Source organism: Pipra filicauda, unplaced genomic scaffold (genome assembly GCF_003945595.2).
Source record: "Pipra filicauda isolate LSUMZ 115617 unplaced genomic scaffold, ASM394559v2 scaffold380_size693359_pilon, whole genome shotgun sequence".
NCBI lineage: Eukaryota > Metazoa > Chordata > Aves > Passeriformes > Pipridae > Pipra > Pipra filicauda.
Window position 1 is genome coordinate 386735 of NW_024104510.1, and position 25045 is coordinate 411779.

The 25045-nt window shown below is 42.3% G+C and overlaps 1 protein-coding gene across 4 annotated transcripts in view; it reads right to left on the reverse strand.

Moving 5' to 3' along the window:
• Positions 1-348: 348 nt before the first annotated feature.
• The window catches only part of SLC6A6 (solute carrier family 6 member 6), an 87114-nt gene continuing 62417 nt past the window's right edge, over positions 349-25045 (reverse strand). For all 4 annotated transcript variants that reach the window (XM_027713835.2, XM_039384860.1, XM_027713831.2 and 1 more), the window contains 11 exons: positions 24421-24655; positions 18462-18594; positions 14990-15124; positions 12965-13068; positions 12726-12850; positions 8157-8269; positions 5372-5509; positions 4212-4314; positions 3223-3323; positions 2374-2544; positions 349-905 (listed from right to left, as the gene is read on the reverse strand). In XM_027713835.2, the coding sequence (XP_027569636.1) occupies positions 765-905; positions 2374-2544; positions 3223-3323; positions 4212-4314; positions 5372-5509; positions 8157-8269; positions 12726-12850; positions 12965-13068; positions 14990-15124; positions 18462-18594; positions 24421-24655 (1499 nt within the window). In that variant the 3' untranslated portion in view covers positions 349-764. The remainder of the gene's footprint in view (positions 906-2373; positions 2545-3222; positions 3324-4211; positions 4315-5371; positions 5510-8156; positions 8270-12725; positions 12851-12964; positions 13069-14989; positions 15125-18461; positions 18595-24420; positions 24656-25045) is intronic.

The window sequence follows — 25045 nt, forward strand, 5'->3', positions numbered from 1 at the left end:
AGCAGGCATTTCACTCAGGTAAAAAAAAAAAAAATTCTAAAAAATAATTAAAAAACCCCCTGAAAACCATGCCAAATCCTGCAAATGCCTTCCTCAAGTCCTCCTCCATCAGCGTGACAGGCTCCCAATGCTGTCCTTGGGAGGGATGGCCACAAGGCTTTTCACACCCAGCTTCTCTTGCAAACTCTCCGCTCCAGCTGTTTGGCCATACCCTTATTCAGGGACTGTGCTAAACAAAACCCGCTCCCTAAAGTGACCCTGATGCCTGTCATTTACCACAATTGAACCAGAGGGTGGAAATACTACACCTTTGAAAATTCTCTTGAAACAGCATTTTTTTACAAATTGTATCTCTCAACAGAGCTCCTTTTGTGTGTTCTGTAGGTTACCCTGCTCCCAACCATACCAGCACCTAAAATTGCTTTCTGAGACTTGAATGTATTGCTGGTAAGACAATCAATTCAAGTGGTAAGGTGTATAATATTTAGAGATAAAGATATATATATTTAAAAAAAACCAATAATAGTAAATTCCTGTAATATGTCTAGTCTGATATGAAAGCTCTCCCTCTACAGAGAGACGTCTGCTGTGATTACCTTACAAAATATTAAAAAAAAAAAAAAAACACACACAAAAAATAACTTTCTCTGTGAGAAATAAAAATAAATCCTAGTGCAAATATAAAGCTCTGTAAACCTGGTCCTATGAGAATCTATGGTTAGTAAACGGCAGTTAAAGCAGGTTTATCCTCTCACAGAGAGAGCTCACATCATGGTTTCCACAATGATATGAGTTGGCTTGATCAATCCGCCATTCGAAGTTCCATTGGGGCAGAAGGGGGTGCCACTCTCCGTTTCTTTGGACCACCGATTCACTTCCTTGGGGGCAGCCACCGCCTTTATCCTCTGAAAGAAAGAAGGAAAGCAGAGGTGAGACGACCAGCAGGCCTCTGAGTCTCCACGTGCAGGACGGAGGATGCAGCGACCCAAGGGCACTGCCGGAGCCGTGCGTACACCCCGCGGCTCTGCAAGGACATGGGGATCTGTGGAGCCCTGCCTTCAACTTCTGCTCAGCTGCAGAGCCTGACTTGACGCAGGGAAGACAGACAGGAGAGGATATTCCTATGGATATGTTATCCAGCATCCTGCACACTGGGCTTTCAGTGCTGCTGCTGCTGCTCAAATGATGTGCGATCTCCTTCCTCATTTAGAAACAGCTCTGCCCCTCAGCCCAGCCTTCACTGCCAAGTGGCAACTTCTCTCCTACATCTCAGTTCACAAAGGAAGAACTAAATGGCATCTGACCAATGTTTACTCTTCTTTCCTTTCCTAACATAGTCTTTGAGCAGTGTTTTGGCTACTTTTACACTTGTCCCTCATGGTGACAATGGTGACAGTGTAGGCAAGAAAATTAACACTTATGCCCTGGCCACAGCTGAAAAAGACCATTAACACTAGGATGAAAACAAATGCAAGTGTTTGTGCTCTGGGAAATGTTTGGTTTTGGCATTTTTTTTAATTCTATTATCTCTTTTTAAATAACCCAAAGTGTCCCACTTTCTCCTCCAAGAATACCCTGGGTTGCATTTGAGATCATCTCATTAGGCAAAAACAAAACTAATCTCAAAATTTAGAAGAGAATTGCTAAGTTGCACAGTCTCTAAAAACTTTAAACTGGAATAAAAGCAAATTAGGGGAACCTGCACTGAACTGCAAAGGACAAGAGACCACCTGCAAATCCAAACCCAAGGGAATCTGCACTGTTAAGTCTGAATCAGACTCAGTTTTCCAAAGATCAGGGCAATCTGGATCCAGTGTTTCAATTTGAAATAAAACAACAACAAATTAAAAAAGCTAAAAAGTGAAGTCCACTGGCAGGAGGCTTTGACTTCTGTTTAGTCCCCCACAGGGAAGGCCACGCCTGAGGGCCACGCCTGAGTGCCACGCTATCCCCAGGTGTACCCAAATTTCCCTGAAATTCAATGAGCTTTTACACAACCAGGTTTGACCCAGGTCTCTCCCTCTCTTTCTCTTGCTTTCTCTGTGATTTTCAGCATGGTGCTTCCACGTCCCTGTGGGCTGGAGAAGAGAGACATACTCAGAAACACCCCAGTCCTTGAGTGTTTGTCTGCATGTGGAGGTAATAATTTGCCAAGCTGGCAATTGCACAAGTGGGACGCGAGTAAAATCACTTGATGTTTGTCTGAGGACAGAAGGCTTTGTGTTTGTTCTGTTTTTACTGTTTGCTGAAAGGACAGGTGATCTTTAACAGTCCTACCTGGACAAGGTGGCAGTTTTCCAAACATTATTTTGTATAAAGCACAGTAAGTTAAAGCTCCCTTTCTCCTCTACACAAACAACTGGTTGCTCTTACCTCAATGAGCGACCCATCTGACTGAATGATGCGGATGACCATCACCATAGGGATGCAGATCATGGAGGAAAGGGCAAGAACCCAGCCCAGGCCAATTGCCCAGTCTGGGTATGTGTAGACCTTGTTGTAGGTCAGTGGTTTGTACTTGGCCAAAGAAAAGATAAAGCACCCCTGTGGATGAGAAGGGAAAACAAAGTGAGGCTCAAATAATAACAAAAGTAGTGGGGCTCTGGTGCTACCACTGGCCCTGAGGAAGACAGACAGTGAAAGGCAGAGCTGATGGATACCCTATGTATTTTAAACCAATGTGGGAATTATTCTTCCATTTAAATAATTAAAAGAGCATCTGCATCTGCTTATAGCATCTGCTGCTTGAAACAGTGTTAAGAGATGGTGCTGAACAGCTGCAGTAGGCTGCCTGTTTTTATTCAGGGCTCAACTATTTGCTGTACATTGCAAGGAGATTACCAGGATGTTTTTCCCACCCAGTGAAATACTTCATGCTGAGATCTGCCTCAGACTACTCAAGTCTTTTTGTTACAACAGCTCAGCAGTTCTGTGTCTGCTCTTTGGAAAGTGAGTTTTCTCTTCATGATCGTAGCATTTTGCCAATCCTAAGAAAAATACACTGAAATGTAACCAACTGCAATCTGCACAGGCACAGCAGAGAGCTGTCACGTTAGCAACTGACATCTGAGAACATAATGACTTCGAGGGGAATGTTCAAGCCTCCAGATTCTCTTCACAAATTGGCCTCTGAACTCAACAGCTTTCTCTTGAAGAGAAGCAGTAAGAGGCAGCTCAGCACTGCCATGTGTAAAACTTGAAAGAGCACAGGTCAGTACTCACCACGCAAAGAACTGGTGTGATCACAATCCAGCTCCATTTCATCCAGGGACCAGGTCTGTATCCAATCATATCCTCAATGGCATCATAAATATTATCAGCGCCTGTAAGAATCGAACATATAAAAGCCCTCTAAGAACTGTAGGATTAAAGCTGCTTTCCTAGGCCTCAAAGGGGCATTTAAAGGGAAGATGAGGGTGTCAGATGTATTCTTCCCACAGCTGTGAAGTCCTACATGATTTTCTAGAGAAGCCAAGGGTTGAGGGACTCTCTCATCCCACCCCTCCTGTCACTACTTGGATGCAGGAGTGCCCCCTTCACACACCCTCTCCTCTCTCCAGACTCTCACTGAACTTGCCAGACGGATCACCTGGGAAGGAGCTGACAGCAAACAGCACACCCTGCTTCCACAGGAATCTGACTGGTGTGAAATTATGGCTTTGTTTGTTTTGCTTTTCTAAGGAGATGGAGCACATAAAGAATCAGAGAAATGACTAGTCCTGACCAGCAAACATCTGATCCCTCCCCAGCTCAGGCAGCTACAGAGGCTACTGTCAGACCTTGGTACCTGGCACTGCCTAAAAATAATGGGGCAGAATACACTCTTCTGTCAGCTCCCTTTTTGTACTTTCTGTTTGGTTGGCTTGGCCCTGTGGACGCTGCAGCCCTGAAAGGAAATTCTCTGAGAGATAAAGAGGAATTTTCATGGCTGGCCAAACTTTCAACTCTCACCTCTAAACTTAACACGTAAATGCTTAATTGTGCCTTTATTAATTAGCAATGGAAAAATACTAATTTTTTTGTGGAAAAACACTGGAGGTTGGCTTCATCCCAGATGCAAATTTGTCTCCAAGAGGTCAGGGCAAATTTATTTTAATGGCAAGTGTCTGTTGCTGGGAAGAAGATTCTGGGGCAGCTGATGATTAAATATTTGGCAAGCAAAATTGTCACTGACTCATCAAAAGGTATCAGAAGAAAGGAGTCTCACTTACCATAAACCCAGGCTACAGCAATACATTCAAAGAATGCAACCCACAAAAGGCATACACCACTAGCTGCATAGTAGTCAAAGAGTTGAAAAACATACATGCCACCCTGTAAAAGAGAGACACAATTGATTGGGATGCAACAGGAAAAACCCAAATATTTCAGACCCAGCTCCCAGCAACGTCTATCAACCTATCTCAATGACTGCTGTCTAACAAGAAGCAGTATCAAGCAAGTATGTAAGGTAAATATTTGGCATTGCCTTCCCCAGGGAATATGCATGTTTACTACAGGAAGAATTCCAAACAAGACAACGATTAAACAAAATTAAACCACTTAGTATAATCTCCTGACACACTTAAATCTTTCCTTCTCAAAAGCATTTTAGGATGGGCATTTAAAGAAACCAACGATACAAAGAAATAATAGGTCGTCTCCTAATACTAACACCTCCAAAAGACTGAAAATGGAAGCCAGTTCAACAGGAGGGCCTTCATTTACTGATTGAGTGAAAGGACTTTTTTCATGAGAATAATTCATTTTCTGCTTTCTAACTCTTTATTTATACTGTGCTGCTAGACTCTTTGCTCTCACTACACTGAACTATATATACCTGCACTTCCACATAAAAACCCATGTTTGTTAGGCACCTCTGTTACAGGTGCTATTTTACCTCACATTTGTGCTCTTCCAGTTGTTTTTAAAATCTGGCTTGGATTTTATTTTGGAGATAAATATCACAACAGTGCAGGCACCGGAACGTATTCCTGTCTAGTTTATACTAGAATAAACACAGTGGTATTTAATTAATTCAAATCTGTGTAACTAAGATAAAAATCTCTTTCCCTGCATACATTGGATAGATTCTTAATCTGCTCTGCTGAAGGTTTCCAATGTGTTTCATCATTTAGAGCTAGATGTTAATATTCGTACTCATGTTGATTGGTACCTGAGATCAGATTGAATTTAATGAGATTTCATGTCTCTGTTCCTCTGACTAAAAAGCAGGTGCATACATAGCTCCCTTTCAAAATGCTTTCAGATCTAGGGATGAAAGATGCTCTGTAGATCTAAAAAGCACTGCTCCTCTGAGTGGCTAAATAGCTAAAACTGGCCTGAAAAATGGCTAGCAAAGAAGGCAATTTCCAGCACTGGTGGTACTTACCTCAGTCACCATAGTTAGTCCCAGAAGATAGCTAAGGAAACACACTATAGCGATGAAGATTTCCCGTCGGTAACCCTTCCTTAGGAAGGATGGGTGCAGATCAACTAATGACGTGATCTGTCCTTCAACTTCAACAAACTAAAGGGGGAAAACAGCAACAGAGAAATGTGACTTGAAGAATACCCACTGTACATTTCATCCAGGCTCCTACTTGAACAAACCCTCTCCAGCAACACCCCAACTGCACTCTGTGGCAAAATGCTGCTCTGAATAAATAAATCAGAAGCCATTCCTTTGTAACCCAGAGGCTGAAGCGTGGGGGTAGTTTTCAGGCTGGAACAAGCTTTCAGAATTGCTGTTTATTTCCCAGCAGCCTTATGAGCTACCAAAGGGGCTTTTTAAATGTGAGCCACAAGGATAAAGGAGGTTAATTTGATGACAGGAAGGCACTTATGTGGCTTTCATGTTGTCACTGTTCCAGATGAACATAAGATGTATGCTAGAAAAGACGCAGAGAGAAAACACTTAAGAAAGTCCAAGCTAGGAGAGTACCTCCCAGTCTTTTTTTGATGTGCCAGAAAACCTCACAGACACTAGTTAGGTTAATTCCACAATTCGATATAATTCTACTCTTGGGTTTGTTAGTGAAAATCCAGCCAAGGAAAGGCAGACTTTGACGTGAAATAGCAGCTCTTCTTGACTGAACGTGTCTTTTCTGGATCTGTGAGCAGAGTATCTCTGAGTGAGGCTCTGGTCACTTTTGCAAAAATAATGGAGCTGTTCATACAGTCCCCATAAAATGATTTGGCAAAGTATTTGCACATGTAAACCAAAAATGAAGCTCTGAGTAGATGAACTAAAAATCTTTATCTAGCTTCACAATATCTGTATTTGTACTTGTTTGCCTTTGGAAAACTATACATTTAAGATGTGTAACTTCAGTTAGCCAAATAACCCAAACTGGATTTAAATAAAAGTTTAAACTAATCAAAAAGCAGATGCATTTTGCCCATGGCAGAAAGCAACTACTGAATTTCCCCCAAATAAAACTAAGGATGGGATCTTTAAACTGATCCATACTTTCAATCTGGGAAGGCTGAAAAAACACAAAGCTCACTGAAGACATGAGGTATCCATAAAGGCTGCCTCTGTAGAAATGATCTTCACTTTAAGTAGATATATCTTCTTATAACTAATAACTTATCACATTATTATTAATAGATTAATCTATGACATAGGTTATTTCAGGAAAAGCTGCCTTTTCCTACCTGGTACCTCTATCACTCTTACAGTGCCCAGAAGAGCCCTTTAACAACTCTACCCGCTTTGATCACAAACTGAAGCTCTATTTTGGAAATACAGACTGTCCTGCAAACAGATTTTGTCCTACACCAGATTTTGTTGCCTCCTGTCTTGTTACTTTGACTTTTGTAAAACTAGTTTTCTTTTCTAATGTAACCCTTTCCTTTGGGCTGATTTGATCTGAAACTGCTCTGGCATTCCAGAAACCTGCTTGACTGCACTCCAAAAAACCAGAGGGGTGGAGGAGAGAAATTAAGCGCTCCAATTAGTTTTAATCATTCCACGCAGTGAGGAGCTTTTTAAAATTACTAGACAGCTTCCAATTTGCATAAGCATAGGGTTGCTGAACCACGGCATTGGGCACTTTCACATTTACTTTGGAGGGACTGAAAGTTGCTCACCAGAGTTCAAAGATTAAGCCATAAAGAGCAATTTAGGGCAAATGAAATATAAAAAAAGGTAAGAGATTAAGTACAGAACAACCGGTAAAAATCCATTTACAGAGCTCTCCTCATGCAAGAGAGCATTTAGGCTACATAAACATTTCATCCTTACAAATCCCTTTTTTTAAAAAAATGTTAATGACTTTCCATTTGAGTGCAGAAAAGTTTAAATTTTGAATATGCAGTTACTGCATAATCCCTGGTCACCCATGTTTCCTTGTAAGTGGACTATCTAGAGATGATTTACAGGTTCCTTGGCAGCACTTAGTCCAACATTCCTACAAGCAACCACTGGGAAAAATAACCTAACTTCTTGGAATGAACATTTTTATTTTTTCATGCTCACTGATTAATAGCAGTGTGTGCTTTCAAATTAGTACAGATGGAATATGAGATGCTTTCTGGCCTGTTTGGAGGTACTAAATACACACTGGTGACGTGAAAGTCAGCAGGATCCCACATTCCTCAGCACCTCCAAGCCCAAGGCCACCGAAAAAGGCTGTGGCTTTGTTCTCTGACTCCTCATGAAGTCACCCTGTACAAAACATTTTGTGCTTTTTGTATCTCATGACAGCTTCACTTTTTTGGCACTTGGCAACTATCAAATCCTGTCTTTCTAGTGGTTATTAATTCTTAAGGTGCTTTAATGATGGTGTATACACACTGCAGGTAATTGCAACAGCACAAAGTACTCTGTGGAACTGACTGCTGTAGACTTGCACGTTTTAAAATGATTAAGCTTTTCTTCAAAAGAAGAAAATTCTGCACTGCAACCAAAATAGTGGTATTTTGTGGCCAGATGGGGACTGAAATTTAGGTTAGGGAGTACTGGCCTAGTCTTGTGGACTCCGCTAACTCCTGATGAGAAAGACTTACTGAGCAACACCATATTACGAATCAACATCCACAGATTCATCAAGTGCAGCCCCTCACTAAAAACCGATACAGACAAATTCCTCTTAATTCATGCCTTAACTCAGCTTTTCTCAGTCAGCAGTGACAATACAATAAGCCACATATCCCTTACCCGTCATACTAACCTGGCTATCCAGTCCAAGCAACAGAAGCATAATAAAAAAAAGGATTGCCCAAAAGGTGGGCAGTGGCATCATGGACACAGCTTTTGGATAGGCAATGAAGGCCAGGCCTGGACCTAGAGAAAGAGAAAATAGGGAAGGGGAAAGGGAAGGGAAGAGAAATAGTAAATACCAGCTCTTTGGTAAAGGTAGCCACCCTCACATTCAGGAATGCCTGGTTCCGTTCAGATAAATCCAAACGCAGCTGGAAATACCAGAAGTGAAACAGTTTGGCTGTTTTATCTGAAATCGAAGCACGCATGACTACAGCAGAAACCACAGGCAAACCCCCGAGGCCATTGCTAACAGATCACCAGTTTTAACATCTGTCTCAAACATGCCAATAATGGAGGTGTCCTACATCTGCCCTGCACAGGACAGTGTTGGGGGCAGGGGAGAGAAGGGGTGACCCAGGGGAATGGCAGAATCCCACTGCTAGCCCACATGGTCATGATGAAGATGATGGTGATGAAACTCTTTTGCATGCAGGGAAGGGGACTCTGCTGCAAACATTCCCTGGGATCTTCACTAATGCAACCGCTGCCTACTCTCTGTATGCAACCTCCAAACCCAGCATGGCTTTTCTAAAGCAGGGTTTGCACTCCAGGAGTTTGCTCCTTTGCTTCTGCAAACCCTCACTGCTGCACTGATTAGGCTACTCCTAATTATATCAACTGGGGCTCCTGAAAAAATGCTTCCTGCTGTTGGGAACTGCTGGGGTGTAAAATCACTCTGTATAAAATTGCTTCCCCATGCTGTCACATCATCTGCCCCTATCCAGCCAGCCTACACGGTCCTGCCACGGTGACAGAGTATGACCAACACCAGCCCCAGCTGCAGGATGGATTCTAGCAGTCTTGGAGCACCAGCGGGGCTGGGACTAAGTGCCGGGTTTTTCTGCTCTGGAAAACAAAGCATTGTGTGCGAGGGCTCCTCTCTAGGCTGGGTCTGGTCTGCGCTCTGCACCAGACGGGATCTCACTCACACCCACACACGGAGCTCTCGCACGCTCATCTCCAGAGGCACTCCCACCTGGAGCCAGGTGCTGTTGCTTATGGGAGCTTTTGTGAAGAGGGAGAGAGCCCTCCACAAGTGGGAGACAGGAACACTGGCAGCCCGGCATTTACAGCAGGCTCTCAGAGGGGACGGAGAAATTTGGTGAGGCTGACAAAAATTCTGAGGGCAGATTTAAATTCAGATTAAACCCAGGAATGCCTGGCTTGTCTGCTTGTTTACTTTAAGGAGCCTTCAAAATCCTGGAAAATGCCAGTTATCAAGTGTACTCGTCATTTTCAATGGAAAAGGGATTTTTTTTTTTTTGAACTGCTGCATTGCAGGGCCAAAAAAATCTTATCTCTGATCTGTAAAAAAAAAAAAATTGCTAACGCTGCTCTTCCTAACTCCCACTTTTCCTTTCCAACAAGAAAGACGGAAAAAGAAGCAAGAGAAAGAGGTAAAAAAAGATGACTTTTTTTTCAAACTAAAGAAAACTTTAAGTCACTGAAAATATTTGAACAGAAATAAATACAAATTAGCCAACAATCAAGCAACTAATTTTATTTAAAATGAAACGCAACTAAGATTTTATACGACAGAAGATACCAAAAAATTGGTGAATGTCTCAAATTTTGGGGGGCTTTGCTTTTTTCCCCCCTTAACTCAGTGGATACAGCAGATCTTCCCTGAGGGAGAACTGCTACCAGATGGCATTTGCAGCTGATCTGTGCAATTGATGAGACAGATGTAAAACTGCTCTCCTCAAAACTTGCTCAATTCTGTATGCTTTGGCCAGTGAAACTGTTCTTGCACTGTGATACCAACTAATACGAAGAGCCCTAAGCCCTGTGCTAGTTTTGATTTTCCTTTGAAACTAAGTGTTGAAGTATAAAAAGAAAAGTCCATGTGAAAGAAAATGTTCCTGGCAACCCTTCAACTGAAACATAAATAATCTAAAAATTGTATTTAATTTGAAACTCTGTTCTTTGGAAGGGTGTTTTGCAAAAGTGAAGCACTTGTGGCTGCTATTAAAAGCTGGTGAGGACTGCCACGATCCCAGCCCACACTCTGGCCCTTTGCCATGGAGTGCTGTGGCATGGCTGGAGAGCTGCAGAGGCAGAGACCGGGCAGGCATCAGGAAACCCAAGGCACTATAGTCAGACCTGTTTAATCTGAATTTGTTTGCAAATGGAATTTAAAAAAGAAAAAAAAAAAAGGCAAATTTTGTGCTGGTTTAACCCTGCTACAAATAGCATGGGTGGTAGAGTATTTCTTCCAGCCAAAGAGAGGCTGCACAGATTAGACAGGACTCACTATGATTTTGTTGAGCCTCCACTGCTTTCCTTTCTCCCCTTAAAATAATTTCAGAAAAAAAAAGAAAAAAGCTATTCATTAAAAGTCTGTTTTCACGGAGAAGCCAGAGGAGTCTAAGTTAACTCGTGTAAACCCACTGAAGGCAGTGAAGGCCAGCAGTGACCAGTGCTTTCAGCAGGAGCCAGACCTGGCTGACAAGTGTGTCCCTGGCACACGGCACCAAGGCTGAACTTGGCAGCAGTAAAAAATGTGGCCATGAGATTCTGCTGTCAGCAAATTTGTTGATGTTCCCGGGGCTTGCAGGAGGGCAAACAAGGAAACAAGTGGTGCCATGGATAGGGCAGGAGGGATTTAACTCCCTGGGGGGAGAAGGAGGTCTGTGGACACCATCCTCCCCCGAGTGCTGCAGCCAAGTGGCAGTGCCTCTGCTCACCTTCTTCCTGACCCAGGGGAGCAGTTCTGACCTTGCATCATAAGAAACCAAAAAAAGGCAAGGCCAGAAAAGACAGGCTCAAGTGCCTGCTGGATGCCTCTGAGCTAAGAAGCAGCACTGAGGTAGCAGCAGCAACAAGAGCTTCCCTCACAGCCCCATGTGGGTCCAGGGACACTCATCCCAGGGGGACCAAGTGTCTTCAGTAGCTCTGCAAGAAATCAGAAGCCAAATCTGGAAGCTAATCAGTTCCCCTGTTGTATAAAATTCCTCCTTTAAAAAAATGCTTTTTGAGCTGTTGAAAAAATGCTATGTAAACATTTTGTTAGTTAATTTGTGTTTAAATGTTTTTTAGCAATCCAGCGTTACTATAGAATTGTTTAATTTTAAAAATGTCAAGTGCTGCCAGTATCAGAGATTTAATAATAAAAACTAGAATAAATATTGACCAGATAAAAACCTAATGTGCAAATACTTAAAATACTACTCTTGGAATTGATCCACCTACATACAAATAAAAAAATAATGGGGCTATTTATGATTCATTCAATAGGATTATTCCCTTGCTTCCTGTTTCCAAACAAAGCAATCAACCTCCGATCAAAATAAGTATTAAGGCCAAGACTGTTAACTAATTGCACTTGCAAGAGGTCTGCCAATTGCAGCCACCCAAGAATCCAGCGGTGCCATCAATGTCATTAGTTTTTCATTAGCCCTTGTGAAGTATTTTTCTAAAAGACTTAACTCCCAGAGCCATGTGATTAGAAGATATATTGACTTTTTCATTTTAATAGCATGTTTGCAGAGGAAAGCTTTCAAATACTATGCATGTGAATTAAAAGTGCTCAAAAAAAATCAGAAAGAAATGTCAAAAGTGCACTCAGGTGACATTGTTATTACTTGAATCTGATTTGCTTTAAGCCTCACGGCTGTCAAGGCCTGATTCATTATTTTTCCATGGTAATTCCCATCTAATCTGTCTGTTCTACGTGAAAACACACGGTTACACCTGCCTTCATGGACAAGAAATGCACAGAGGAAAAAATGTCATCTGTTTTGTTTGAAATACAGTCACATCCTATGAGGATTTAGCCTTCTTCATCTGCACTGCATAGCTGAATGTTAATGGGAAGAACCCTTCTGAAATAAGGGAGGAACCTAAGTGTACATCCAGTTTCAAAATGGACTTCTCACAGTTCTGTCAACCTCACCCTGAAACTACAGAGGACAAATGCAGGATTGCAACAGCTGAAGTTCCTGTGGATGAAATGGTCCACAAAACCCTAGAGATGGAGTTCTCCAATTTCTCTTGCCTTTCAGTGAGACTTGGGAATACATGTCTGTATGACCCTTCAAAAGGCCAAGGTACTAATTCTACTCTAGTGCTGCAAGTAAGCAAAACTAAGCTATGAAAAATATATAAGCACTGGCAATTTGCATTGGAATGAAAATAAAGGTAGTCTGAAAAGAAGGATGGAACGAACTCTCGAGTCAATGACATTCTGGACCCTAAATAATGGTGTAGTTAACTCTGATCTCAACTCACATGGGTTAGCACACTCTAGGAAACGTGTTCGCTGCCCTGTTAATCAAGACAGAGTAAACAGTATAACCCCGGCTAGCCCTCACTGCCCTAGATGGAAGCCCAAATCAACAACGTGCTTATTTTTTCTGGAGATTATGGGAAATCTTGTTCTATTTTATTGCTTAGATGTTAGCTGATTGAGTCTGCAGAACTTTGCTCACACGCTAGGCGGCAGTGCCCACCACCACTGCCACCAACACCATCGTACCTGACTCTGCCACATCAGCAATGTTCACCCCTTGCTCTTGTGCCATGAAGCCCAGGACGGAAAAAATTGCGAAGCCAGACACAAAACTGGTACCACTGTTCAGGCATCCCAGCAGCAAACAGTCCCTAAGTCACACATATGTCATGGAGCAAGTTAATTAAAAAAAAAATTAACCCATTGTCCCTACTTTATTTACATCATTTAGCTAAAACACTAAACCCCCTTAGATGGAAACTTGCCTATAGCAGTTGTATTTGTACTTGTTGTAGCTCCCCAGGGAAGTCATTGCTCCTAAGCAGATTGCATATGAGAAGAAGATTTGTGTCCCTGCATCTATCCAGACCTAAAGGGAAAGATGGAAATACTGTTATTACCAGCATCATTGCATTGCAACACTCTATGCAAATACACAGTTCAAACTAAGCAATATCAACAAAATAATTGCTTCCATTGAGGGTGAAAGCTACAGGATCAGGGAGACAGGGAAAGAGAACATCACATTTGCAAGTTTGGCTTTCACAGGGAAAAGAAAATTGTTAGCATCAGAGCCCAAAAGAACATAATCAATCTCTACAACATTCCTGTTTCCCCTCTCCAGAGATGCTCAGTATTTCTAGTTTCTTAGTCATTCAGCTGATCCTTCCTGTTGGCGCAACAATAAACGTGTTTCAGTGCAATAGGAAATGCAGAAGTATTTATAACATTGCTCATTTCTGTTGTAACTCATTTCAGTTAAGAGTAGGCCGGCAGATTCCTTAAACTGAGGATGTGAAAAGCTTGAGAAACAGGTTTGTGTATTTGGTTTGTTTATTTTTCTAGCTTTCTGGTTGTTTTTGTACCTGTTCAAATGCAAGATAAAAAGCCATAGGGGTGGGGGGAAAACAAGCAAAACACAATGCACTTTATAAGATACATATCTGATCTTGGTCTCATGATTCTTTGTCCCGATTACATTAAAAAAAAACATATACAGAGTGAAATAACCATACACTATGAACTTCTTGGCTAGTAAATACATAGAGAATTATCAAAATGTATCCTCTGAATCCCATCTGTTCTCCTCTTTCTGCTAATGCAAATCTGCAAACACCAGTAAAAACCACCCAGGAGTCTGAGTAAGTGAGAGTGAAGACTGAGGACCATTACCTTCTCCCTCCCACCACTGCTTTCCAGCACCTTGCTGACTAGTGTCTCCTTGGAGTGATGTTTTTGCTAGACTGTGGGAGGGGGTCTGTCAGCTCACATCAATCTCTTCTCCATTATCAGCTGATACTCCGGTTAGGGCTAACAGTAGATCATAAAAGTGATAGAGTCCCATAAAAGAAGATTAATTCATAAAATACAATGTCTCCTGTGAAAAAGGTGTCTTGTAAAAGAGGGCAAGACTAGAGAATGCACCTAATTTTCACAGCGTTTCCTTTCATTACACTTTTTCTACTTCGGTTATTTAACTATCACTGGAGTTCTATTTTTACCAATTACTCAATAGAAAGAAATAGCAAAGACAGATGTTATTTCCTATCACTGCGACCAACATTTTGTTATTTTCAAAGATCCCTTGTTTTTGGTTTTTTGGAGGAGGGTATTGCTTTTTTTTTTCATTTCTCATGTGAACACTATTGGCTGAAATGATGCTGGTCTGCTCGAGTGTCCCACACTTGCACTCAAGTCAGCACAGACAGGAATTTCTATCTATACAGTAAGAGTAAGCCTGGCTCCCACTAGCAAGGGGTAAGCAAATGGTAGTTCCTGTGCCTCAGAAAGCATTTTCTTCACCTTTCCATGGGTTTTCATTCTTCTGTAATTCCATCCACCTCTCTCCCAATCTCCTCCTATTGAGCAGTGGGAGGTAAGTGACACTGGTACTCACAGTTGTCGCTTGTTGTTCCATCTGTGAAGTTCATGTGTCTCTCCTTTGAAACTAAAGACTATCCTCATTAAAAAAATGCATCTCCCTTACCTTACCAACAAGAAAGCTGAGATTGTATAACGGGACAGAGTCTACAGCCTCAGAGTCCTTTGACACAAAAAAAATACACACGCATACACACACATACATACACATGGAAAGATGCATTAACACATTTAACAGTGACCTTCTCAAGCAGATCTCTGGAAAATATAACCCAGCATTAGTGTTCATGCTATATTTGGACCTCTAAAGACCATGGAAAAAAGTCTATTGCCATTACATCACCACCGTCACCCTCCACCATCCCCCTTTGCGTAGGAAATTGTCCCACTCCCTGCTCCTGGTTCTGTACCTGTGGGTCAGCTAACCGTGAGATATCAGGGTAAAGATAAAACTTGATGCCTTCTGCAGCTCCAGGCAGGGTCACGCCACGGATGAGTAGAACAAGGAGCATGATGAATGGGAAGGTGGCAGTGATGTACACTACCTGGAAATAAAAAAAAAGAAAAAAACCCCCGAAAGTATGGTTAGCCTGGGGCAGCCAAAGCTACACCTCCAAAACCAAGAGAGCTCTAATGAGGAAAATTCAAAGCCCCCTCATATCTAAAAAGGACCCAACCTGAGTTTCTGCATGTACTTTTAATGTTTTTTACCACTTTACTGCCTTAGGCCTAAAGGCAACACATGAACACCTCCAGAGCCCCCCAGTCAGTGGTCATGTCACTCAGGCAGAGGACAAGCACGATTTTATACAACTCATGACTTTTGTTCAAATTCTGCCTTTGCCCTGTTTGTTCTCCTCACATGACAAGCGCACCTCTGCCAGGGAAGTGAAGAGGTTTCCTCACTGAGGGTGCCTGAAACATTACCTCATTCTTTATTGGAACTTTAAAACTTACAAACCGCAACCTGTTTCGCAAGCTCTGCTGCTACCTCTGACCTTGCTGTGAGGCCCCACTACTGCTCCTACAGGCAACTTCACCAGAGATTAAGGTAATTTAGTCCATGCTCCCATGTCTCCCTTCCCATCATCTTGAACACAAGAGGCCCTTCAGGTTGGCATCAGCCTCAACAGCAGTAATTTCCAGTCCCATAACTTCATCTTGCCCTTGCTGCCTATTCAGCAACATCATTATTGGAAACTAAGGCTCTATTCATCCAGTTTGAGAATATGTCTTCATTATCTTTAACCTCTATTCCCACTCTCTTTGAATAACAGCCTACTTCTTCTCTTCTTGTTATCTCCTCATTCATTTGATGAAAGAGCCCTTTGCTTTCATCTCCAGCACGAGGGTTAATTGAGCTTGCATTTGGACAGTTCTATCTTTAGACCCACACTTTTTGACCTCTAACAGTTTGCTTTCTTTGCTCATCAGTGCTTTCTCTCATTTTTTATATAACCACTGTGTTACAGTCAAGAATCACTACTGTCCAAGAAAGGACATTTTTCTTGGAGTCAGGATGATTCCCCCAGGTAATTACAGTTTGCTGCCACGAGTTAGAATGCATTTTTGTTTTCCAGAATTTGCTTAACTACTGCAAAGCTCCCGAGATGCTCCATTTTTCTTCTTAAGTGTGTCCTCTGAGAATAACAAGGAGAACTCAAAGCCTGCATTGCCATAATAATTCACAGAGCTGGACTGATTTCACAGAATGAAAGGAAATCTTTTCATACATGTCCTTTTTAATTCTATCCCTGAATTTTCTGTATATTTTCCACTGACAAATAATATGCATTACACATTAGCCTAGTTTCACCGAAACCAGAAGATAAAAAGGGGGATTTCTGCACTTTCTGATTTTTTCTAACATAAATCAGGCCTATGAAAAGTCAAAGTTTTCTTCCAAAAATATATGCCTTGACATATTTTCAGGAACGGAGTAAACAACACTCACAGAGAGGCCTTTGCATTGTGGGTAGAGATTCTCTTGCAATGCCGCAGGAATTTTTAAGATCAAGCACTTTATCCAAAGCATAAGCACAACTATTATTTTTCACCATGATTTCATGTTTACTTGTCCAATCCCCCTGCCCTGCTCTCCAAAGAGCCATTAACACACTGGAAAGCAGGGAAGTGCTATAAACAACCATCTACTAAAGTAAACTTGACTTCTCAAATAATTCAAGTCCTCCATTAGAATTTACAGTTTACTTTTGTTTGACCCCAAAGTTAATGGAGTCAACCAGAGACTTTCCAATGGTTTTGTTGGGCTTTGGCTCCACACTCGCACGAGCTCAGACGCCACGGAGAGCGGGGAGTGAATTCCTACCAACTGCCTTGTTTTAGAAAAGAGACCATTTCGCAGGATTTCCAGAGAACACAGATTTTTATATAACTGATTTTAACAGACCTTTTTTCAACCTGTTATCCTCACAGGGACTGGAAATAGTGTACCATAGGGAGCGTGGGATGTCTCTCTGTGCTACCGTAACCTTTACAGAGCAGACACCAGGCTTGCCAAAGGTGCTAAAGAAATGTGTGCTTCCACTTGGCTGCTGTGGGACGTTTACTGCATTCACCTTTACTATAAAACTTACACAATCACCTCATGGGGTCACATCAATCAGAGGGAACAGAGAAGCAAACGTTTTTTCCAACGTGTGCTTTAGAGGCGTGGAAGCTGTTTTTTGGGGCAAAGGTGGCAGGAATCCAGGGTAAGGCACTAGCCTTTTAAGAAGGCTTCAGGATAAAAATCACAGAAAGCAAGATAGATACTACAGTAAAGCAAGAAGTTTAATTAACAGTGGAACTGATAAGATCTGGTTTCCGATGGAGTTTTGTCTCCTGGTTGATTTTGCAGTATGCAACAAGCTAAAACTCTTACACGAGGCTCTTTTTGCAGTTGGGGCACTTGCAATTTATCCTCCTGACTTCTCTAGGGACTGGTAAAAGATAAATTCACACTGTGTCCTTTTTCTCAGGAAGGGCACTAATGGGGTCAACTCCCTTCCACCTAGCTAAAAAGAAACATGGGGGAACTTGGTATCTTGAGATCCCTCTCCCTCTGTCAGACTTATCTGAACACTGCCTCAAGCAACAGGTTTGAAAGCTAAGAATCACACAAACACAATGGCTTCAAAAGCCTTTTCTCACGAAAATAGGTATAAAACCACTACTGAACGCAAGGGGCAATAACATCATGCTTCATGCTAAGTGACTGGCCAAGGTCTGCTGCAATTTGTTTCTTCAACTGGAGTGGGATGAGGTTCAGGAATGATGTAACTGTTATCCTTTAAGGAAAACATGATTCTGAAGAGCACGCGATGGGACTAAAGCCACAAGCTATCGAGGATCTCTGTTAATGACGGTGCTTCTAAAGGAGTACCTAAGTTTAGTCTTCTGCGTCTACACACAGCTCTTCCATAAGCGAGTGGCATTTCAAAAATGCCATGCATCCAACAGCTTCCACTGACTTAGAACACCCCTACCACAGCTATGTTAACATCCCTCCCCCTGCACTGAGAATGAACTTGACTGGTGTGAGAACACAGACAGGCCAAGCAGCCTCCACCACAAGCCTAAGACCTTCCATGCTCATGGCATGCATCAGTGGGACACTTGTCCTGTGAGAGGCAAAGTGGTACTCAAACCACATTTGTATCTGCCTCTTGATGCCATTCCAGTAATGGCTACTTGACTCACAGGCATTTTGGGCACTAGTAACGACTTTCAGATTGAAAGTTGAATCTGAATTTCCCTCTTATTCAGTACAAAAACACATAATTCTCCAGGAAATGGTGAATATCTTCAAGAACAGCATTACTTAGTATTCCTAACATCTGCTAACTGCAATGATTATAGAAAGGGTAAAAGAGGACTTACTTTCCCAGTGGATTTGACTCCTTTCCAAATGCAGAAGAAACATATCACCCAGACTAGGAGGAGACACAGTGCTAGATCCCACTTGATAATACCAATATCTTCAATTCCCGAGGACAAGCTCAGTACATTGCGCCTGAAAGGAAACAAAACAAGAGAGAGATGCAGGGGCTCAGCTTATGCAGACTCTGGTTGTGCTGGCTGAGAGCACAGGAGGGTGTGCAGGGCAGCCGATGCGCAGGCAGATCTCTGACCTTGGAACACTGCTTGCTAAGTCAGTGTGGCTTATGTGAGAAAAGCTGTGCTTTGCAACCCTACATCTCCCCTATGCCTGTGGGACTCTCTTGTTCAATATATTCCACAATGTTTTAAAATTTAAGCTCTTTTTAGCAGCCTTTGACCACCTCAATATGAGATAAGAAAGTATTTGCTTCCTTGATGGTCCAAGACCACCTCAGCCCAGTGTCGCAACTCACCCCAGCCCTGAAGCCACCCAGCAGCAGCACACACCATGTCTCCATCATGGACACTTGCAGCTGGCCTGTAGCCTCATGTTTCTCCTCCTTTTCAGTTCATTAGCAAGGCTGCCACAAGGAGGACAGGAAGAAGCAGCGCAGGGAACACTCCCGCCCCGCAGCTTTGCAGGGTGAAGGCTGGAGCCATTATCTACTCTCCCCTTGGGGGCCCCCCCCCCACAAACACTGCCTGGGCGCCACCACCTGCCCTCAGAACCCCCGACACGGGGTCTTGTTTAGCTACCACTAAATATTTGGGAAACTTTATTCTGTCACTTAGCTTAATAAAAAGAAATTCCTAAGCTGTGTCTTAAGGGAACAACATCTGACCATTGAAATACTCTGGTCCTGAGGGGGAATACCCAGTTAGGTTTCTCTCTTCTGGAAATTGCCATGGCTTTTCATTAAATAGTGATTTAAAACTGTTTTTTTAAACTTGTTCTCACACACTGGACAGACATTGTTGTACTAACACTTGCTTCATTTGTCAAATACATAAGAAAGAACAAACTGTTTCTTACTGTTCATTGAGCTAAAACTCCTTTGCAAATGAACCTTCTAAACTCTGAAGAATTTCTGCAAGGTGTTTTTCAGTCAAAGAGTAGTTTGACCTCAATTACAAGAAAAATGCTTTGCCCCAAGACTACAGAAGTGAATTTGCTACCTAAGAAATTGTTAATTTAGTTTTATTTTTAGGCAGCTAAAAAAATCAGGCACTTTCCTTCACCATAGTCACGGAGAGCAGAGCACAGAACAGTCCAGCTGCTGCACCAGGGTCAGGTCCATGTGTGGCGTGCACAGCTTTGCGTGTGGATCCAGTACAAGACAAACCACTGTGGTTTGGTTTTCCTCTGAATTAAATTTTTTTTTTTTTTTTGCTATTACCATGGAAATAGTAAATGAAGTCACCAATGGAAAATTTGCAATTAGTTTTTGGAAAAGCCCTGGATCGACCAGTTTAATGGGACTCAAACCCTCACCCATCTGTTTTTGCATCTCTGTCTGCCAAACTCACTTGGATTACCTGTGACTGTGTTCTCACACCAAATGCATTATTCTCTCTGAACGTATGTGTATTTTGTTATGGAAAAGGACTAATGGCACCAGACAGGGTAAGTCTGCCCTAATCAGCACAGCTATTCAACAGTTATGAGAAACCCCTTGGTAATGAATATTTGGCATAAAGTTGCAGTCCTGCTTCACCTGAACCTAAAGAAACAAAGGAAAAACCCGCTGTGCGTATACAAAAGAAGAAAATACATTTATAAGATGACAAAGTTCAGCTGCAATCTTCTGTGGCTTTTTTAAAAATAAATGGCAATTTTCCAATCGAAGTGGCAGTTCATATTAAAAAGGCAACCTATAGAGCTGGGTCTCGGGAAACTGCGAATAATTAACTGCAAATGCCTTTTGGAATAGGGAGCCCTACTAATGCATTCAGTTAAGACTTCTTTGCTTTTTATTAGGGAACTAAAAGCAAGTGGTCATTCTCTCCTAGAGTTTTCTCCAGGAATTCTTTCAAGATTTTTTGGAGGGCACCCCAGTGGGTTACTGAGAGCCAGATATCTTACTTTTCTATGGTGAGGCAGCAAGCACCCTAAGTGATGTGCTGGCTTTCTCTGTCCAGGGTAATCCCATCTCACAAAGACCAAATACCTCAAGGAATCTGCTCAGAATTACCAGGGGAGCCTCAGCATTAGAACTGTTCCATGAGTTCTAAGCCAACGTATTTTCACAGAAGGGGAATTCAACCCGGTTTTGTGATACCCTGTAAACTCAAGCTCAGGAAGGAGCATGAGCTGGGCTGTGCTGATACCTCTTTAGTTTTGTTATATAACCCACTGCTGCTGAGATTCAGCCAAGCCCACTCAACTACCTTCACACCATTTACGCATAGAGTTGTTATTAATTCTAATTTATAGTCCTGATGCTGTCATTAACTGTCACTCATATATAATCAATGGGACAACAGGCTGGGGCTGAGTTTGTTGTAAACATGAGCTCTTGACCCTTGTTCATACACTAATATGCTCTACTGGTGTGCAATATGGAAACATAATAGGAGCTGTAACTGGCTCTAGAATATAAACAAAAACAAAATGAAGAGAGTTATGCAACCCTTGAAGGATATTCCAGCTCATTAATCAAGTGAATGCAGACAGGACCTTTCGAACCAGGAAAGGTGAAGCACTCTTTCACATTGGATGGACAAGAATAATTAACCCTGAAGTAGTTGTAGAGAAGACTATTAAAAGGAGAAAATGAAACAATTTTTAAAACTCTCAAGTTTGCCCTCAAAGGCAGAGACAGCTGCTCTAGATTTTGTTTAGTTTTTTGTGTTGTTCCTTTTAAGATTACATGCTGTTAGCATGTGATGGGCTTTCTTGGGATTTGGACGAATAAAGTCTGCTGATTACCAAATATTTATAAACACTTGGCCAGCACCAGACAATCAGAGGTTTTGTTCAACTATAATTACCCCATTACACTTATCCCTTATGTATTAATATGTGTGTAAGCCCTTAAGGTTTTGGACTTTAAAATAAAATCTTCAGAAATAAACCTGAAGCATGTGATACCAAGAGGTAAGTCTCCTAATATAAAGCCTGATTTGCTTAACCCCCTTTTATTGCTGCTCAAGCAAGCATGTGATTTGCACAGAACATTAATTGAAATGAACTGAAATGTCAGGCTGTACTATACATCCAGCCAGGCTGAGAAGTTCAACATGAAGAGGTTAATGCATCAATGTGGTCAATTATATCCTGGCAGCATTAGTTTTACAAAGCAATACTGATGAAGACACTATATAAATGTCCCACAATAAAAATGGCATTGGGTTTCAGAAACCAAATACTCACAAACCCCTGAATTAAACTGAAATTAATCGTGCCACAAAGCAGATGGATATCTTCAGTTAAAGACTAATTATTTACCTGTCCTTTCGATGTGGGTAGCTGGCTGGTAGCCAGCATTGTCTATAATGGCAAGTGACCTGAAAGTTCTTAAAATTATTTTTAATTTCAGAACTATAAAGAATAGTAGCATGGTTGGGAAAAAAATGGGGATATTAAATGCTTACACCATGTAAAAGCTATGCTACTTCGATTACAACAGTGCTGCGTGATCTCTGCCCTTACTTTAAGACACCAATAGTTATTTATGCAGAGAGAACAGCTATTTTTAATACTTCTCCAAGTGCCATGACTGCTGAAGGCAGCTCATTCTGTTAAGGACAGTTTTGCCCATGATGAAACAGTGAGTTATGGGCAGTATGTCTGTACTAGTAGGATTATGGAGCCAAACTCCTCCCTAGTGTGACTCCAGGGAAGAGTTCAGCTCACAATGTTTAAAATTGTTATTTGAGGACACAAGTTAAAGTGGCTGCAAAGTGCAAAGAGAGTACGAATCACTGAGCAACCTTTGCTCCAACTGTGCTACAGACACAGTGAGGGCACGATGGAGGAAAGGGAAGTGCTGTGAGGATCAAGGATTCATCATCCAAATCAAAGTCAGGCACCTCCAACCTGACTACATCAGGCTGTGGGTACAGGAGGATTTTGTTCAGCTTGCAGAGGAGTTTTCCAAAAACAACCTTTCTAACGAGACTTTCTCTTAGAGGAAAGTTAACTAAAAGCTCCACCTCTAACATGCTCCCCTGTGGGGACATTGTTTCTCCAGCCCATGGAGAGGCTACCTTGACATAACACCCTTCATTGCATACCCGCGGTGTTGTTACCCACGGAGAGTTCTGGTGTTCCTCTGGAGCCCTCACTCTTTCTTTTACAATTCCTTTCCCCACTCCCAGCCCTATTCCTTTCTGCTATGGCATCTTCAGTCTCCCGAAGTGAACATGGGGCCCCAGGGAGACAACTCAGCCTGCAAATCTGTGCATTCCATGAAAAGAAACTTTTCAGAGTAGCAGGACAATCCTGTGGCCACTTCAGGAGGCTGCCAAGCTCGTGGCTGCCCCCAGGTACAAGAGAACCTGTCGGCAAAATTACTGCACAAAACTGATGACGAATGCAGTGCTTTGGACGTCCTGGGGGAGCAATTATTTCAGGAGCAATGCTGTGGATCTCTGCTTCCCCTGGAGGCCTTGAGGAGACCTTTGAACATCCTACCAAGCCAGCCAGTCATTTGGATTCAAGGTCTTCAGTCCCCCAAAGACACTGTGGGAGTGTCCAACAGAGAAAGAGTTGTTTCCTCTTCTACTGCAACTTGCCTTCAAGTTCCCCTAAAATACCCACACGTACGATTTACTAAACATTTTCCGACTTTCTCCATATTTACAAGGGAGGAAGTCACCTGGGAAAAAACCTGTCCCTTAACATGGAAACAAAGTTCTCACAATAAAAATGACTGCTCTTACAGCCTGAACCCCATCCCTCACACCAGCCACCAGTGCCTTTTGACAAACTGCTGATCCAAGATCCAATCTGCCCTTTGTATTTTGACTCTTGTGTTACAAATTTTAGCATAGTTCATAAGACTATTTTTTCTAAACCTAATGCATGCCAAATATCTTCAGCATGAACACCATTCCTGCTGGGGCTTTGGCTAATGCTTATTTTTAAAAATAGAGAAGTAGGTACAAGTTGATCAGGGACAAAACTGGACTTTAAACATGCTGAAAAAGCCAAGCTGGGCCAGAAACTAATTCTACTCTTAAGTAACTACATGAGCAAGCCCCTCCCCAAAAAATAAATTATTGCTAAGGTATTTGTAGATCATTTGGATTTAAGTTTCCCTACAGGTGTCTTCCTCTGCTGCTATGTTTTGACACTTATGTAAACACACAGACATTTGAGGTCATGCCTGTTCAGAGATCACGTTATGCAATATGATTTAAAACTTGAAAAATAAAAGAGAAATGAGAATAAGAAGCTTAGGACTGATGAAATTCAGGCATCTGGCAAACCAGTCTCCTCAGAGACTGCAGAGAAAAATGATGTAATGAAGATGACCTGAGAAACCTGCAGTACAGGACAAACAACGTTCACCACCTCTGTCAGATTTATTACTGAGCTCAAAGCCTTGCTGTATTATCAGACTGAGAAGTGTTATAGTTTCACAAAGTGTACTGCAAATGCTAACAGTTGGGGAAGAGGCAACCACAAAGGTGATGATTTGTCACTGTTTCCATAGTAACTTCTGCTATCAGGGCATCTGCAGTGACTTATTTCTGTTCTCCTGCTGCACTCAGAGAATCCCAGCCAAGAAGGAAACAAGTTTTCTTCCAAACCAGAAGCTGCACTGAGCTTTTAGGGCTCCCTGTATGCTCTAGGATGAAGACAGTTACAATCTAACACCTCCCTCCACCACTCCCAGACTTAAATCCAGAGCAATTTTCCTATCTAACACTCCCCACTAGGCTTCCCTAAAATCTCAGGCCCTGGCATGCCACCAAAGCTCGCCAAAGACACCACAAAGAGGGGGGTACTTACTCCCAGAACTCTGTGACAGGAGAGGTGAAGTTAGTGGCATTCAGTGATATCCAAAGTGTTTTGTTCTTCCTGAGAGTGTCTTCCACGCAGGTTGGCGTGTTCCACTTCTGGTGGCAGTGGGCCCATGGCAGGACGCTCTGGAACGACTGGAACAGGTAGTAGAGTCCCCAGGCCAGGATCACAATGTAGTACACGTTCAGAAGGGACACAATCACTATGGAAGCATAACCAATTCCTGGCGAGAAGGAGAGAGAAAAGAAAAACATGCAGACGTGGACAGCTGCTTCTTCCTAGGGCACCTTGTGATCTCGTGGAGCTGCTGCTATTCCCACTGCATCACGGACTTGTATCCTGCTCTACCATACTCCTGATGGAAACAACTCAATCACACGTAAGCACTGACCCAGCACCATCTCTGTTACTCAAGGATGAGTTTCTGGCCATGTTTTGCTGACATTGAAGGGAGGTCTGCAGGATGTCTACCCAATGTAACACTAAACCAGCTATTTCAAGTTCTAGTAGAAGGAATTCAAGGCATCATGCTTTGGTCATCTGGGATTTACACCATCTCACTTAGGTGCCTACGTGGGCAACCTTATTCTTGTCACACTGTCCCCCAAACAGC